General features: G+C 45.1%; 2 protein-coding genes across 3 annotated transcripts in view; one reads left to right on the forward strand and one right to left on the reverse strand.

The window, feature by feature from the left end:
- LOC142659970 (MICOS complex subunit MIC27-like) overlaps positions 1 to 17,956 on the reverse strand; it is a 56,393-nt gene that overhangs the window by 31,431 nt on the left and 7,006 nt on the right. Inside the window, exon 9 of one of the 2 annotated variants that reach the window (XM_075836617.1) lies at positions 17,385 to 17,590. The exons of the other annotated variant lie outside the window; for it this stretch is intronic. Coding sequence (XP_075692732.1) covers positions 17,493 to 17,590 — 98 coding nt within the window. The 3' untranslated portion in view covers positions 17,385 to 17,492. Of the gene's footprint in view, positions 1 to 17,384; positions 17,591 to 17,956 lie in introns of those variants that run through there. 2 annotated transcript variants of the gene reach the window in all.
- Positions 7,031 to 16,626, forward strand: SATL1 (spermidine/spermine N1-acetyl transferase like 1; the record flags this gene model as incomplete). Its single annotated transcript, XM_075834535.1, has 6 exons — positions 7,031 to 7,303; positions 11,637 to 11,688; positions 12,827 to 12,901; positions 12,983 to 13,084; positions 13,167 to 13,207; positions 16,304 to 16,626. Coding segments are annotated over 6 exons (714 nt in total), but the record flags the coding sequence as incomplete, so codon positions are not given.

Here is a 17,956-nt window from a genome sequence, read left to right on the forward strand (position 1 = left end):
TTATTTGAGCACTGTATGGTGGTATTATGTGAGCAGTGTATGGTGGTATTATGTGAGCAGTGTATAGTGGTATTATTTGAGCAGTGTATTGTGATATTATTTGAGCAGTGTATGGTGGTATGTGAGCACTGTATGGTGGTATTATTTGAGCACTGTATGGTGGTATTATTTGAGCAGTGTATGTTGGTATTATTTGAACACTGTATGTTGTTATTATTTGAGCATTGTATGGCGGTATTTGAGCACTGTATGGTGGTATTTGAGCACTGTATGGTGGTATTTGAACACTGTATGGTGGTATTTGAGCACTGTATGGTGGTATTGAGCACTGTATGGTGGTATTTGAGCACTGTATGGTGGTATTTGAGCACTGTATGGTGGTATTATTTGAGCAGTGTATGTTGGTATTATTTGAACACTGTATGTTGTTATTATTTGAGCATTGTATGGCGGTATTTGAGCACTGTATGGTGGTATTTGAGCACTGTATGGTGGTATTTGAACACTGTATGGTGGTATTTGAGCACTGTATGGTGGTATTGAGCACTGTATGGTGGTTTTGGAACCCTGTATGGTGGTATTGGAGCACTGTATGGTGGTATTGGAGCACTGTATGATGGTATTGAGCACGGTATGGTGGTATTTGAGCACTGTATGGTGGTATTTGAACACTGTCTGGTGGTATTTGAGCACTGTATGGTGGTATTGAGCACTGTATGGTGGTATTTGAGCACTGTATGGTGGTATTTGAGCACTGTATGGTGGTATTGAGCACTGTATGGTGGTTTTGGAACCCTGTATGGTGGTATTGGAGCACTGTATGGTGGTATTGGAGCACTGTATGATGGTATTGAGCACGGTATGGTGGTATTTGAGCACTGTATGGTGGTATTTGAACACTGTCTGGTGGTATTTGAGCACTGTATGGTGGTTTTGGAACCCTGTATGGTGGTATTGGAGCACTGTATGGTGGTATTGGAGCACTGTATGATGGTATTGAGCACGGTATGGTGGTATTTGAGCACTGTATGGTGGTATTTGAACACTGTCTGGTGGTATTTGAGCACTGTATGGTGGTATTGAGCACTGTATGGTGGTATGTGAGCACTGTATGGTTGTATTTGAGCACTGTATGGGGGTATTATTTGAGCACTGTATGGTGGTATTATTTGAGCACTGTATGGTGGTATTTGAGCACTCTATAGTGATATTTGAACACTGTATGTTGTTATTATTTGAGCAGTGTATGGTGGTATTATTTGAGCACTGTATGGTGGTATTATGTGAGCAGTGTATGGTGGTATTATGTGAGCAGTGTATAGTGGTATTATTTGAGCAGTGTATGGTGATATTATTTGAGCAGTGTATGGTGGTATTGAGCACTGTATGGTGGTATTTGAGCACTGTATGGTGATATTGAGCACTGTATGGTGGTATTTGAGCACTGTATGGTGATATTGAGCACTTTATGGTGGTATTTGAACACTGTATAGTGATATTTGAGCACTGTATGGTGATATTGAGCACTGTATGGTGGTATTTGAGCACTGTATGGTGGTATTGAGCACTGTATGGTGGTATTATTTGAGCACTGTATGGTGGTATTATTGAGCACTGAATGGTGGTATTATTTGAGCACTGTATGGTGGTATTATTTGAGCAGTGTATGTTGGTATTATTTGAACACTGTATGTTGTTATTATTTGAGCATTGTATGGTGGTATTGAGCACTGTATGGTTGTAGTTGAGCACTGTATGGTGGTATTTGAGCACTGTATGGTGGTATGGAGCACTGTATGGTGGTATTTGAGCACTGTGTGATGGTATTTGAGCGCTGCATGGTGGTATTTGAGCACTGTATGGCGGTATTTGAGCACTGTGTGATGTATTTGAGCACTGTATGATGGTATTGAGCAGTGTATGATGGTAATGGAGCCCTGTATGGTGGTATTTGAACACTGTATGGTGGTATTTGAGCACTGTATGGTGGTATTGGAGCACTGTATGGTGGTATTGAGCACTGTATGGCGGTATTGGAGCACTGTATGGTGGTATTTGAGCACTGTATGGTTGTACTTGAGCACTGTATGCTGTATTTGAGCACTGTATGGTGGTATTGGAGCACTGTATGGTGGTATTGGAGCACTGTATGGTGGTATTGAGCACTGTATGGCGGTATTTGAGCACTGTATGGTGGTATTTGAGCACTGTATGGTGGTATTTGAACACTGTATGGTGGTATTTGAGCACTGTATGGTGGTATTGAGCACTGTATGGTGGTTTTGGAACACTGTAAGGTGGTATTGGAGCACTGTATGGTGGTATTGGAGCACTGTGTGGTGGTATTGAGCACTGTATGGTGGTATTTGAGCACTGTATGGTGGTATTTGAACACTGTATGGTGGTATTTGAGCACTGTATGGCGGTATTGAGCACTGTATGGGGATTTTGGAACCCTGTATGGTGGTATTGGAGCACTGTATGGTGGTATTGAGCACTGTATGGTGGTATTTGAGCACTGTATGGTTGTATTTGAGCACTGTATGCTGTATTTGAGCACTGTATGGTGGTATGCGAGCACTGTATGGTTGTATTTGAGCACTGTATGGTGGTATTATTGGAGCACTGTATGGTGGTATTATTTGAGCACTGTATGGTGGTATTTGAGCACTCTATAGTGATATTTGAACACTGTATGTTGTTATTATTTGAGCATTGTATGGTGATATTTGAGCACTGTATAGTGATATTTGAGCACTGTATGGTGGTATTGAGCACTGCATGGTTGTAGTTGAGCACTGTATGGGGGTATTTGAGCACTGTATGGTGGTATGGAGCACTATATGGGGGTATTTGAGCACTGTATGGTAATATTGAGCACAGTATGGTGGTATTGAACACTGTGTGATGTATTTGAGCACTGTATGATGGTATTGAGCAGTGTATGATGGTAATGGAGCCCTGTATGGTGGTATTGAGCACTGTATGGTGGTATTGAGCACTGTATGGTGATATTGAGCACTGTATGGTGGTATTGAGCACTGTATGGTGGTATTGAGTACTGTATGGTGATATTGAGCACTGTATGGTGGTATTGAGCACTGTATGGTGGTATTGAGTACTGTATGGTGATATTGAGCACTGTATGGTGGTATTGAGCACTGTATGGTGGTATTGAGTACTGTATGGTGATATTGAGCACTGTATGGTGGTATTGAGCACTGTATGGTGGTATTTGAGCACTGTGTGATGGTATTTGAGTGGTGTATGGTGGTAGTTGAGCACTGTATTGGTGGTATTTGAGCACAGTATGGTGATATTGAGCACTGTATAGGGATATTTGAGCACTGTATGATGGTATTTGAGCAATGTATGGTGGTATTTGAACACTGTATGGTGGTATTTGAACACTGTATGGTGGTATTGGAGCACTGTATGGTGGTATTGAGCACTGTATGGCAGTATTTGAGCACTGAATGGTTGTATTTGAGCACTGTATGCTGTATTTGAGCACTGTATGGTGGTATTGGAGCACTGTATGGTGGTATTGGAGCACTGTATGGTGGTATTGAGCACTGTATGGCGGTATTTGAGCAATGTATGGTGGTATTTGAACACTGTATGGTGGTATTGAGCACTGTATGGTGGTATTGGAGCACTGTATGGTGGTATTGAGCACTGTATGGCAGTATTTGAGCACTGAATGGTTGTATTTGAGCACTGTATGCTGTATTTGAGCACTGTATGGTGGTATTGGAGCACTGTATGGTGGTATTGGAGCACTGTATGGTGGTATTGGAGCACTGTATGGTGGTATTGAGCACTGTATGGCGGTATTTGAGCAATGTATGGTGGTATTTGAACACTGTATGGTGGTATTGAGCACTGTATGGTGGTATTGGATCACTGTATGGTGGTATTGGAGCACTGTATGGTTGTATTGAGCACTGTATGGTGGTATTTGAGCAATGTATGGTGGTATTTGAGCACTGTATGGTGGTATTGAGCACTGTATGGTAGTATTTGAGCACTGTATGGTGGTATTTGAGCACTGTATGGTGGTATTTGAGCACTGTATGGTGGTATTGGATCACTGTATGGTCTAGTTGAGCCCTGTATGGTGGTATTGGAGCAGTGTATGGTGTTAATTGAGCACTGTATGGTTGTATTGGAGCACTGTATGGTAGTATTGAGCACTGTATGGTGGTATTGAGCACTGTGTGGTGGTATTTGAGCACTGTATGGTGTATTTGAGCAGTGTATGGAGGTATTTGAGCACTGTATGGTGGTATTGAGCACTGTATGGTGGTATTGAGCACTGTATGGTGGTATTATTTGAGTGCTGTATGGTGGTATTTCAGCACTGTATGGTGTATTTGAGCAGTGTATGGAGGTATTTGAGCAGTGTATGGAGGTATTATGTGAGCAGTGTATGGTGTATTTGAGCACTGTATGGTGGTATTTGAGCACTATATGATGGTATTTGAGCACTGTATGGTGATATTGAGCACTATATGATGGTATTTGAGCACTGTATGGTGGTAGTTGAGCACTGCATGGTGGTATTTGGTGACTGTATGGTGGTATTGAGCACTGTATGGTGGTATTATTTGAGCGCTGTATGGTGGTATTTCAGCACTGTATGGTGTATTTGAGCAGTGTATGGAGGTATTTGAGCACTGTATGGTGGTATTGAGCACTGTATGGTGGTATTATTTGAGTGCTGTATGGTGGTATTTCAGCACTGTATGGTGTATTTGAGCAGTGTATGGAGGTATTTGAGCGCTGTATGGTGGTATTGAGCACTGTATGGTGTATTTGAGCAGTGTATGGAGGTATTTGAGCAATGTATGATGGTATTTGAGCACTGTATGGTGGTATTTGAGCAGTGTATGGTGGTATTTGAGCAGTGTATGGTGGTATTGAGCACTGTATAGTGGTAGTTGAGCACTGCATGGTGGTATTTGGTGACTGTATGGTGGTATTTATTTAGGTATTCTGTGGCATTGCTACTTAGGCACTGTACATTATATTTGCAATGTGTGTGGGTGGCAGTCCTGTATATCATTGCTATTTAAGAAGTATTGAAGTATTATTTTTTTCTAACATATGGCACTGTTATTTGGGTAGCGTATTGTATGGCGCTTATAATTAGGTACTGTATGGCATGGTTATTTTTACAATGAATGACTGTACACTAAATGAAGGGGGCAACAGAAGGTACCTCACAGGGCATCTCCCAACGTAGAACATCTCACGTATGACACATGGCGGGTGTGATTCGCCCATGGTGCGGGATGCGGGTCGGCTGGTCTGATGTGTGTCAGATTTCTGATTATTTTTGTGCTGTAGTGACTTTCTTTCCCCTTATGAACCTCTTTCAGTATAGTGCCAGTTACCTAGAGCCCTTCAGAGGGGCCAAGCACTAGGACCCCCTTGTTCGTGGATGGCTTGAACATCAGAAGGGGCACCTAATTTTTCTCTGTGGTGCCCCCAGGCTGGTAGGGGGCGGCTGGAGATATGGGTCCCTATCCAGGTTGGGCTCGTTCCCCGTGTGTGAACCTGCACTCGACTCCCTTCTCCACAGTCACCGCAATATTAGGAAACAGAAGAGTCACGAAGAGGAGGTGAGGGGTAAAAAAGGGTGAACCAGAAAAGGAGGGGGTCTTATATTTCGGCTTAGAGTCCCCCTCTTTCATGTACTCCCCTCCCCCACTACACAGTGGCATGGAATCCGCTGAGGGTTATTATCTTCCTTGCATACCTGTAATGAGCGGAGATAAAAGTCATTGTAAATCCAGTGATCTCATTCAGGTAGCTGCGGCCCAGATAAGCAGGAGCTTCTTCATATCTTCAAGGACTTTGTCTTGATTTCACTCATTGAACCTCGGACTCTTGATATTATTATTTGTCCTCTTCCTGCTTCCTCCTCGCTGCAATGTCATTGATATTAATAAGTCCCAATTCTCATAAACCACCATGTACAGAGAGTGGTCCGGGGCCCCTGATCATCCACCAATAGTCATGGCACAGAGTATTTCAGCAGCACTTCTCTTTTGCACTTTTTCTTTGTGAAGGTTTTGTATAGAAAGTATTAAAGGGCCGGCGTCCGCTCTTCTGGAAATAAAGCTTTATGATTGTGTAATAAAAAGTCCAACAGCTTTTTAAAATACTTTGTTTAATGTCCTTATATATTTTAAGATCTCTGCTTGCTGTCAGTGAATGCGAACATTAATTCTTTACAACCAGAGGCTGAAAATCGGCTCTGATCTAATACTTCCCACAGCTGAGGGGTCGCTACAATATAACCCTCAGTGAGATTTACACAGCAGAAGTGCTTGCAATGAAATTAGCGATACAGGGTGTCCCGGAGACTATATACCTGTGAGCCCTACGCAGTAAGGGACAGATCAAGGCCATACATTCTGTGCACTGCTGGACAAATCACAGCGCGGCCTCTGTCTATTCTCTATACGGTCGGGAGCGCCACGGACTGTTTGTAGTAAAGGATTTAATATTTCGAATGACTCCGATTCCTCCAGGTTAAAAACATTTTTTCTTGTTTCTCATTTCCACATTGCCCAGGATAATTTATTATCACCGCCCGATAATCCAGAATATTTTATAATCCAGCACCTATTTGGTCTCACTGATTAAGGCCAGGATCACACACACGCAGTTTTGATGCAGTTTTTTGAGTCAAACAAAGAAGTGGACACCAAATAAAGGGGATGATCAGTCTTTTCTTTATACCGCTTCTTCCTTCGTGATCCACTTCTGGTTTTGGCTGAAAAAACGGAGCCAAAAACTGCACCAAAAAACTGCATCGAAACTGCGTGTGTGATCGTGACCTAATGATTGTTGTGTACAGTCTCGCTGCAGTTTTCCATGCTCTCGGCTCGTCACACAACAGATCAGCCCAATATAAATTCATTGTGACGCACTGTGCTGCTGTGACCTCAGAGCCTTGCCGTGGCCTCCATTGTGAGTGGTGGGTTATGTCACAATGAGGGGCTCGGGGTCCTGACTACTCAGTCACCGGTTATTGACATTAAGAATAAAGTGTCGGAGGACGAGACCTCGGAGACAACATCCGGACAACGGCTACAAGACAATCAGCCGCAAGGTGGAGAACAGCAGCACCGCGGAGCCATGCAGTCCACAGCCAGGTTCTAGCGAAGACCATTCCCAGAAGATCGAGGAGGACGGCGCCGGCACCAGTCACAATGGCGCAACAACAGCTGCTTTTATTATTCGAAAGGCCAAACCCAATGATTGTCCTGACCTCCTGCGGATGATCAAAGTAAGATGGCGACTGATCGCGTGGGTTCTCATGAAGAAAAACGACGACTTGTTATTATTATTTTAAAGGCTCAGAATTACATAAATAAATGGGAGCTCATAGAATTAGGGAGGCCACAGCCAAAGGGCAGCATATACTGTACATACAGACATCAGTGGTAGAACGGGTCGTGGTAAAGAGATCAGTGACCTCCAGCGCGGCCCTGTGATAGGACGGCACCGGGGGAACACGTCAGTCCCGGAAATGTCTCCCCTCCTGGATCTTCACCATCACCGGTGACTGATATTATTATAAAGTGGAAGGAACCTCAGCCACGGAGTGCAGACCACGTAATGTGACAGAGCGGGGGGCCGAGTGCTGAGGAGCAAGTGCAGAAAAGTCGCCAACACCCCGCTGACTCCGTAACTGCAGAGTACAGACCTCTGGTATTAACATCCGCACACTGTGCCCGGGAGCTTCATGGCCGAGCAGCTGCATGCCAGGCGTACATCACCCAGCACAATGCCCAACGTCAGATGGAGGGGGGTAAAGCCGCCGCCACTGGACTCTGGAGCAGCAGAAACGTGTTCTGTGGAGTGACGCTTCTCTATGTGACGTGTTCTGTGGAGTGACGCTTCTCTATGTGACGTGTTCTGTGGAGTGACGCTTCTCTATGTGACGTGTTCTGTGGAGTGACGCTTCTCTATGTGACGTGTTCTGTGGAGTGACGCTTCTCTATGTGACGTGTTCTGTGGAGTGACGCTTCTCTATGTGACGTGTTCTGTGGAGTGACGCTTCTCTATGTGACGTGTTCTGTGGAGTGACGCTTCTCTATGTGACGTGTTCTGTGGAGTGACGCTTCCCTATGTGACGTGTTCTGTGGAGTGACGCTTCTCTATATGACGTGTTCTGTGGAGTGACGCTTCTCTATGTGACGTGTTCTGTGGAGTGACGCTTCTCTATGTGACGTGTTCTGTGGAGTGACGCTTCTCTATGTGAAGTGTTCTGTGGAGTGACGCTTCTCTATGTGACGTGTTCTGTGGAGTGACGCTTCTCTATGTGACGTGTTCTGTGGAGTGACGCTTCTCTATGTGACGTGTTCTGTGGAGTGACGCTTCTCTATGTGACGTGCTCTGTGGAGTGACGCTTCTCTATGTGACGTGTTCTGTGGAGTGACGCTTCTCTATATGACGTGTTCTGTGGAGTGACGCTTCTCTATATGACGTGTTCTGTGGAGTGACGCTTCTCTATGTGACGTGTTCTGTGGAGTGACGCTTCTCTATGTGACCTGTTCTGTGGAGTGACGCTTCTCTATGTGACGTGTTCTGTGGAGTGACGCTTCTCTATGTGACGTGTTCTGTAGAGTGACGCTTCTCTATGTGACGTGTTCTGTGGAGTGACGCTTCTCTATGTGACGTGTTCTGTGGAGTGACGCTTCTCTATGTGACGTGTTCTGCGGAGTGACGCTTCTCTATGTGACGTGTTCTGTGGAGTGACGCTTCTCTATATGACGTGTTCTGTGGAGTGACGCTTCTCTATATGACGTGTTCTGTGGAGTGACGCTTCTCTATGTGACGTGTTCTGTGGAGTGACGCTTCTCTATGTGACGTGTTCTGCGGAGTGACGCTTCTCTATGTGACGTGTTCTGTGGAGTGACGCTTCTCTATGTGACCTGTTCTGTGGAGTGACGCTTCTCTATGTGACGTGTTCTGCGGAGTGACGCTTCTCTATGTGACGTGTTCTGTGGAGTGACGCTTCTCTATATGACGTGTTCTGTGGAGTGACGCTTCTCTATGTGACGTGTTCTGTGGAGTGACGCTTCTCTATATGACGTGTTCTGTGGAGTGACGCTTCTCTATGTGACGTGTTCTGTGGAGTGACGCTTCTCTATATGACGTGTTCTGTGGAGTGACGCTTCTCTATGTGACGTGTTCTGTGGAGTGACGCTTCCCTATGTGACGTGTTCTGTGGAGTGACGCTTCTCTATATGACGTGTTCTGTGGAGTGACGCTTCTCTATGTGACGTGTTCTGTGGAGTGACGCTTCTCTATGTGACGTGTTCTGGGGAGTGACGCTTCTCTATGTGACGTGTTCTGTGGAGTGACGCTTCTCTATGTGACGTGTTCTGTGGAGTGACGCTTCTCTATGTGACGTGTCCTGTGGAGTGACGCTTCTCTATATGGCGTGTTCTGTGGAGTGACGCTTCTCTATGTGACGTGTTCTGTGGAGTGACGCTTCTCTATGTGACGTGTTCTGTGGAGTGACGCTTCTCTATGTGACGTGTTCTGTGGAGTGACGCTTCTCTATCTGACGTGTTCTGAGGAGTGACGCTTCTCTATGACGTGTTCTGTGGAGTGACGCTTCTCTATGTGACGTGTTCTGTGGAGTGACGCTTCTCTATGTGACGTGTTCTGTGGAGTGACGCTTCTCTATGTGACGTGTTCTGTGGAGTGACGCTTCTCTATGTGACGTGTTCTGTGGAGTGACGCTTCTCTATGTGACGTGTTCTGTGGAGTGACGCTTCTCTATGTGACGTGTTCTGTGGAGTGACGCTTCTCTATATGACGTGTTCAGCGGAGTGACGCTTCTCTATATGACGTGTTCTGTGGAGTGACGCTTCTCTATATGACGTGTTCAGCCGAGTGACGCTTCTCTATATGACGTGTTCTGTGGGGTGACGCTTCTCTATGTGACGTGTTCTGTGGGGTGACGCTTCTCTCTCTGGGGTTTGATGATGGGTCTGGGTTTGGTGATGCCAGGAGGACGTTACCCGCCTGACTGCATTGTGCCTGCTGTAAGGTTTGGAGGGGGAGGGGTAATGTGGGTGTTTTTCAAGGGTCAGCCCCTTAGTTCCAGTGAAGGGTTAATTCCTCAGCACACGAGACGTTCTGGACAATTGTCACTTCCAACTTTGTGGGAACAGTTTGGGGTTAGAACTTTTCTGTTCCTCATGATGGCGCCCCAGTGCACAAGTTCATAAAGACACGATTGGCTGGTTGGTCGGTCGGCCGGTTGGTCGGCCGGTTGGTTGGTCGGCTGGTTGGTCGGTCGGCTGGTTGGTTTGTCAGTTGGTCGGCTGGTTGGTTTGTCAGTTGGTCGACTGGTTGGTTTGTCAGTTGGTCGGCTGGTTGGTTTGTCAGTTGGTCGGCTGGTTGGTCGGCTGGTTTGTCGGTTGGCTGGTTGGTCGGCTGGTTGGTTTGTCAGTTGGTCGGCTGGTTGGTTTGTCAGTTGGTCGGCTGGTTGGTTTGTCAGTTGGTCGGCTGGTTGGTTTGTCAGTTGGTCGGCTGCTTGGTTTGTCGGTTGGTCGGATGGTTATTTGGTCGGTTGGTTGGTCGGCTGGTTGGTCGTTTGGTCGGCCGGTTTGGTCCGTCGGCTGGTTGGTCGGCTGGTTGGTTTGTCAGTTGGTCGGCTGGTTGGTCGGCTGGTTGGTTTGTCAGTTGGTCGGTTTGTCGGTTGGTTTGTCGGTTGGTTGGCTGGTTGATTTGTCGGCTGGTTATTTGCTCGGTTGGTTGGTCGGCTGGTTGGTCGGCTGGTTGGTCGGTCGGTCGGCTGGCTGGTTTGTTGGCTTGTTAGTTGGTCGGTTGGTCGGTCGGGAGAGTTTGGTGAGAAGATCTTGATTGGCCGCACAGAGTCCTGACTTCAACCCCATCCAACACTTTTGGGATGAAATAAAACGGAGATTACGAGCCCGGCCCGGCGCCTCCCCCAACATCAATGTCTGACCTCATAAATGATCTCCTGGATGAAGGGGCACAGAACACACCATATAGAGAAGTGTCACTCCCAGACCCCAAAATCTTGTAGAAAACCCCAGAAGAGTGGAAGCAACGAGGGAATAACTCCATATTAATGTCTATGGATGTAGAATTAGACGTTATAAAAGCCCCTGGAGGTGGAGAGGGGTCCCAATACTTTCCTCCATATATTGTATCTCTATATGGGTCAGTGCTCGGGTTGTATATATGGAGCTCTGAATCATCTGCTTCCCATCATAGAGTTAATAGGTTGTATCAGAAACGATGGAAGGATCTGCTTCCCCCCAAAAACAGCGCCACTCTTGTCCATGGTTGTGTCTGGTATTGCAGCTCAGCTCTATTCAAGTACCAGACACAGACCATGGGCAAGAGCGGCGCTGTATCTGGAAGAAAAGCTGAACCTCCCCTCTAATCTTATACAATCCCTCTAAATATTATTCATAACCTGATCACATGATTAAAGCAGTCACTGACCCCCACAAGATCAGCACCCTCCTCTCCTGAAATACTCTGTGCTGCTATGAGCATTCTGTCAGGTAGTTCTGTTAGAAAAACTCAGGAATAAACAGAATAAACTCTGTCGTCTTCTTATTCTGTAGGAACTCGCGGATTATGAGAACATGCCGAACGTCGTGGAATTAACGGAGAAAGGTGAGAAGGTGACACGAGACGACACTAATGACACGTGTAGAGCGGCCCAAGGTCAGACACAAGGTGACACATGTCTAATGACATCACTCAGCAGTCTCTGCAACTCCCCCTCACTTCAATAGAGAAAAAGGGAGCCCCCTCATGTGTCCCACCCTTTGCTGGGACCCTCGCTGCCTCATTCTCAGGATCAGTGGGGGAGGGGGTCCCAGCGGCCGCTCTCCACGGCGCAGTATTCCCGACTTGTCTGATTAATATTATAAAACACTTTTGTGGGAAAACTTTTTTTTAAATCACTAGACATTTTGCCCATTATCCTCCTCCTGCAAGAATGGCGCAAATGTAATCAGCTGTGCCCCATATTTACAGGAATAGCACAATTATTACGTGTGGGTCGGTAGGACAGAAAACTGTAATAATGTAATGCAATTCCACAAAAGACCCCCAGCTGTGTGAACAGGACAAGGTCAGGAAGAGGTTTGAATGTAAGGGTATGTTCACACGGCCTATTTACGGACGTAAATCGGGCGTTTTTGCCCCGAATTACGCCCGAAAATAGCGCCTCAATAGCGCTGACAAACATCTGCCCATTGAAAGCAATGGGCAGACGTTTGTCTGTTCACACGAGGCGTATATTTACGCGCCGCTGTCAAATGACGGCGCGTAAATAGACGCCCGCGTAGAAGAAGTGACCTGTCACTTCTTTGGCCGTAATTGGAGCCGCTATTCATTGACTCCAATGAATAGCAGCGCTAATTACGGCCGTAATTGACGCGGCGTTCAAGCGCCTGCACATGTCGGTACGGCTGAAATTACGGGGATGTTTTCAGGCTGAAACATCCCCGTAATTTCAGCCGTTACGGACCCCCGCCGTGTCAACATACCCTAAAGGAGAATTCTCCCATTCACTGACAGCAAGCAAGGATTCTCAAAATGTTAAGGGATTAAAACACAAAGTCTATTATTATTAATATTATTATTATTGGTCTATTAATTACTTTTAGAAATGTTCACCTTTATATTTAGGAGACTGCACCGGCCCTTTAATGAATGTCGGTTCATGGGACTGACACATTGTAACAGGTTCAGGCTGTTTTCAGCACATTCTTCTTGTCTTTTCTCCGTTTTTTTCCTCTGGCAGAGTTACTAGAAGACGGCTTCGGAGTCCATCCCTACTTCCACTGCCTCATAGCGGAGCTGCCAGGGACGAGCGTCAGTAAGTGGGGTCTTGGGCAGGGTCCTGTGATGCCGCACACGTGGCTGGAAACATCCGCAAATCCCCTACCTCTCCTTACAGGCAGCGCAAAAGTGGGATTCGCGATGTATTATTTCACGTACGACCCCTGGGCTGGGAAGTCGCTTTATCTAGAGGAATTTTTCGTCATGGAGCCGTACCGAGGTGAGAGCCGATCCTGTGAAGGACAATCACTCCCATCGTCTCAGTCCTGTATCGTTAATGTCGCATTTATTCTTTTAATCAGGTTTGGGAATCGGATCAGAAATTCTTAAGAACATAAGTCAGGTGGGTTCACTTATGTTTCTGATAGTTGCCCGGAATTCGGATCATCCCCTCAGTCTGCGGTGGTTTCACTTCTTGTACTTTATCATTTTCTGTCCTTGCTGTAATGTCATCCGCTCTCCATTGTGCTGATTTCCTGCTGAGTTTGTGATTATACACAGCAGCAAACCTGAACAAGCAGAGCTGCAGTGTAAAGCATGGGATAGGGACAAAGCGGCTGACTGAGCCCTGGAGGTGGATTTAAGACTTCCTCAGGCTCCAATAGACAATGCAGATGAGTTGGAGTCACTGATCACAGCTGTGCTGTAAAGTATATAGAAAATGTGAGCTGAGAACTAAACATTTATTACTGACGAGCCTCTCAGTGTCACGGATGGAACCGACCGGAAATTCATGAAAATGATATCACTCAGGATCAATAAAGTGAAGCTCTAGTTCTGGGGCAATTTAATATAAAAAAAAAAAAAAAAAAAAAAAGCAAAACAATATTATAGACCTACAAAACGTTCAATCCCTTCGTTGAATACTGCAGACCTCTAGTAATAGCCACGTGAAGGCAGAATACAGGCGCAGGTTACGGCAGCCTGTATTCTGTGACTCGATCACTCATAGACGGTCATGATGCCTATTGACACATTAGCCCCTAAGGACATCACATAGATAAAATATAGGCTCCCTTACAGATGTACATGTGTGCTGATTATACCTAGAATTTATCCACATACACAGTGGAGTTGCTTTGTAAATCCCATACCGATCCTGAGGTACAGCCTGAACTCCAGAGCTGCATTCACAATTCTAAAGCTTATTAGAAACAGCAAGTTTGTGAACGCCTAACAGCTTATAATACAGTATATACACTGTGTCATTCAGAATCAGTTCTTTGTACAGTGATTCCACCAGCAGAATAGTGAGTGCAGCTCTGGAGTATAATACAGGATGTAACTCAGGATCAGTACAGGATAAGTAATGTAATGTATGTACACAGTGACTCCACCAGCAGAATAGTGAGTGCAGCTCTGGAGTATAATACAAGCTGTAACTCAGGATCAGTACAGGATAAGTAATGTAATGTATGTACACAGTGACTCCACCAGCAGAATAGTGAGTGCAGCTCTGGAGTATAATACAGGATATAACTCAGGATCAGTACAGGATAAGTAATATAATGTACACAGTGACTCCACCAGCAGAATAGCGAGTGCAGCTCTGGAGTATAATACAGGATGTAACTCAGGATCAGTACAGGATAAGTAATGTAATGTATGTACACAGTGACTCCACCAGCAGAATAGTGAGTGCAGCTCTGGAGTATAATACAGGATGTAACTCAGGATCAGTACAGGATAAGTAATGTAATGTATGTACACAGTGACTCCACCAGCAGAATAGTGAGTGCAGCTCTGGAGTATAATACAGCACGTAACTCAGGATCAGTACAGGATAAGTAATGTAATGTATGTACACAGTGACTCCACCAGCAGAATAGTGAGTGCAGCTCTGGAGTATAATACAGCATGTAACTCAGGATCAGTACAGGATAAGTAATGTATGTACACAGTGACTCCACCAGCAGAATAGTGAGTGCAGCTCTGGAGTATAATACAGGATATAACTCAGGATCAGTACAGGATAAGTAATGTAATGTATATACACAGTGACTCCACAGCAGAATAGTGAGTGCAGCTCTGGAGTATAATACAGGATGTGACTCAGGATCAGTACATGATAAGTAATGTAATGTATGTACACAGTGACTCCACCAACAGAATAGTGAGTGCAGCTCTGGAGTATAATACAGGATATAACTCAGGATCAGTACAGGATAAGTAATATAATGTACACAGTGACTCCACCAGCAGAATAGCGAGTGCAGCTCTGGAGTATAATACAGGATGTAACTCAGGATCAGTACAGGATAAGTAATGTAATGTATGTACACAGTGACTCCACCAGCAGAATAGTGAGTGCAGCTCTGGAGTATAATACAGGATGTAACTCAGGATCAGTACAGGATAAGTAATGTAATGTATGTACACAGTGACTCCACCAGCAGAATAGTGAGTGCAGCTCTGGAGTATAATACAGGATGTAACTCAGGATCAGTACAGGATAAGTAATGTAATGTATGTACACAGTGACTCCACCAGCAGAATAGTGAGTGCAGCTCTGGAGTATAATACAAGATGTAACTCAGGATCAGTACAGGATAAGTAATGTAATGTATGTACACAGTGACTCCACCAGCAGAATAGTGAGTGCAGCTCTGGAGTATAATACAGGATATAACTCAGGATCAGTACAGGATAAGTAATATAATGTACACAGTGACTCCACCAGCAGAATAGCGAGTGCAGCTCTGGAGTATAATACAGGATGTAACTCAGGATCAGTACAGGATAAGTAATGTAATGTATGTACACAGTGACTCCACCAGCAGAATAGTGAGTGCAGCTCTGGGGTATAATACAGCATGTAACTCAGGATCAGTACAGGATAAGTAATGTATGTACACAGTGACTCCACCAGCAGAATAGTGAGTACAGCTCTGGAGTATAATACAGGATGTAACTCAGGATCAGTACAGGAAAAATAATGTAATGTATGTACACAGTGACTCCACCAGCAGAATAGTGAGTGCAGCTCTGGAGTATAATACAGCATGTAACTCAGGATCAGTACAGGATAAGTAATGTAATGTATGTACACAGTGACTCCACCAGCAGAATAGTGAGTGCAGCTCTGGAGTATAATACAGGATATAACTCAGGATCAGTACAGGATAAGTAATGTAATGTATGTACACAGTGACTCCACCAGCAGAATAGTGAGTGCAGCTCTGGAGTATAATACAGGATATAACTCAGGATCAGTACAGGATAAGTAATGTAATGTATGTACACAGAGACTCCACCAGCAGAATAGTGAGTACAGCTCTGAAGTATAGCTTTATGGAGAATTTTCTACGTGTGACCTGTATAATGTGATTAGAGGAGGCATTAGACTGTAGGGAGCTCCCATATTATACTGCAGTTCCATAACTTACAGGCAGGATTCCAGTGCGGCAATGATTTTCGTGACTTCCCCTCTTGTCACTAGGAAGCCATAAAACAACGCTGCAGCTCTGTGTACTTCCTGGTCTTGTGCTGGAATAAAGCCTCCATAGACTACTACAAGAAGAGGGGCGCTGCCAACCTGTCGGTGGAGGACGGCTGGCACCTGTTCAGATTCTCTCAGGAAGACCTAACACGCATGGCGGAAGGGGACTGAGCCTCACAGCGGCAGCATACGGACACCTCAGGTCTTATTACCAGACACGTCACAGTGAAGGCAGTAAACATCGCAGCTTCATGTCATGTACCCAGCATGCCGTCTGTTACTCCACCTAAACTTTGTCAGAGTCTGTAGTCTCAATATCATAACACGCCCCGGTTCATTTCTTTCTATATTAAGAGAAGTTCTCATCTCAGGTTCTTTGATATGGAGATAGTTTGTTTATAACCACAGATTTGATGTGTGGGGGTTGTTGCTGCACGTTTCTGATACATTGCGCCGAATCCCCAACTTCACACAACCAGTCACACAATAACATTGTACCTGCAGCCACCACTAGGGGGAGCTCACTCTATGTTGTGTGGTACATAATCAGTATGCAGTGAGCTCCCTCTAGTGGTGGCTGCAGGTAGACAGAACTTGTCTGTGAAGGATTTGGAGCTCTGTCTGAGAAAAACCGTTCTGACCCCACAAAGATGTATTATGAAATGAATCTGCAGAATGGTTCTTGAGGGTAAACTTTCGGTTCACACAAATGATACCTTGGCTCAGGTTATACTTCCTATTAGAGAAGTTTCTGTAAATAAAGCCTAATCATTGTATGACGAAAAGTTCTGAAACTTTTAGGAGCCTTTGTACTTTACTTCCTCACTATTTTCAATAATTCTGCTTGCTGTTAGTGAAAATAAACATTCTTATTCTCCTTCAGAGGCAGAAACCCAATCCTGACCAAGTCCTGCTTACACAGCTAAGGGGTTGTTACACCGTATCAGTATATGTAGAAGTGATCAACCTGGTGTCCAGCAGAGACGTTTGTGCTGCTGCGTTTAGCTCATGGAGGATTATCTACACCTGTACATTGTAACAGCCCATCAGCAATATGCAAAAAAGCAGGATCAGATCCCCATCACATGGGACATCTCTGTTTTATTTTATCAAATGTGACAAAGTTAAAGCTCCCGAGTTAGAAGGGTTAAAAAAAAACCCACTGCTGATTATAGAAACGGGATCCCGCTCAGGTTCTGGTGCTGTACAGATCCACATCCTCCGGGTTGGACTGTCCGTGGTCCACAAGTTCTGATGGCGGCTGGAACTTCGTGCCTTTTGCCTCCTCTGTAAGGAATAGAAATATAAACTGTGTGAATCCGCTGTATATCTGGTGTCTCCAGGTCTGGTCCGGCTGTAATACTGTCTGTACCCTGACCCTATAATAATAAATAGCAGAGTTCTCAGACGTTTTAATCCACAGACACTCGGATGCCGGAATAATATTCATCGGCAGCGGACCCGCAGCTAAGAAATGCCCTAAAAGTCAACGGAGACCCAAAATATCCACATTAGTCGTACGGATCGGAAACCCCCTCCATCCTTACAGACCTCGTCCCGTCTTCTGCAAATAAAATCATTGAATAAGGAAAAGTCCTGAAACTTTATTCGTTTTAAAACATTTTCAAGATGTCTGCTTACTGTCAGTTAATG

The sequence above is a fragment of the Rhinoderma darwinii genome, chromosome 8, assembly GCF_050947455.1.
Source record: "Rhinoderma darwinii isolate aRhiDar2 chromosome 8, aRhiDar2.hap1, whole genome shotgun sequence".
Classification (NCBI taxonomy): domain Eukaryota; kingdom Metazoa; phylum Chordata; class Amphibia; order Anura; family Rhinodermatidae; genus Rhinoderma; species Rhinoderma darwinii.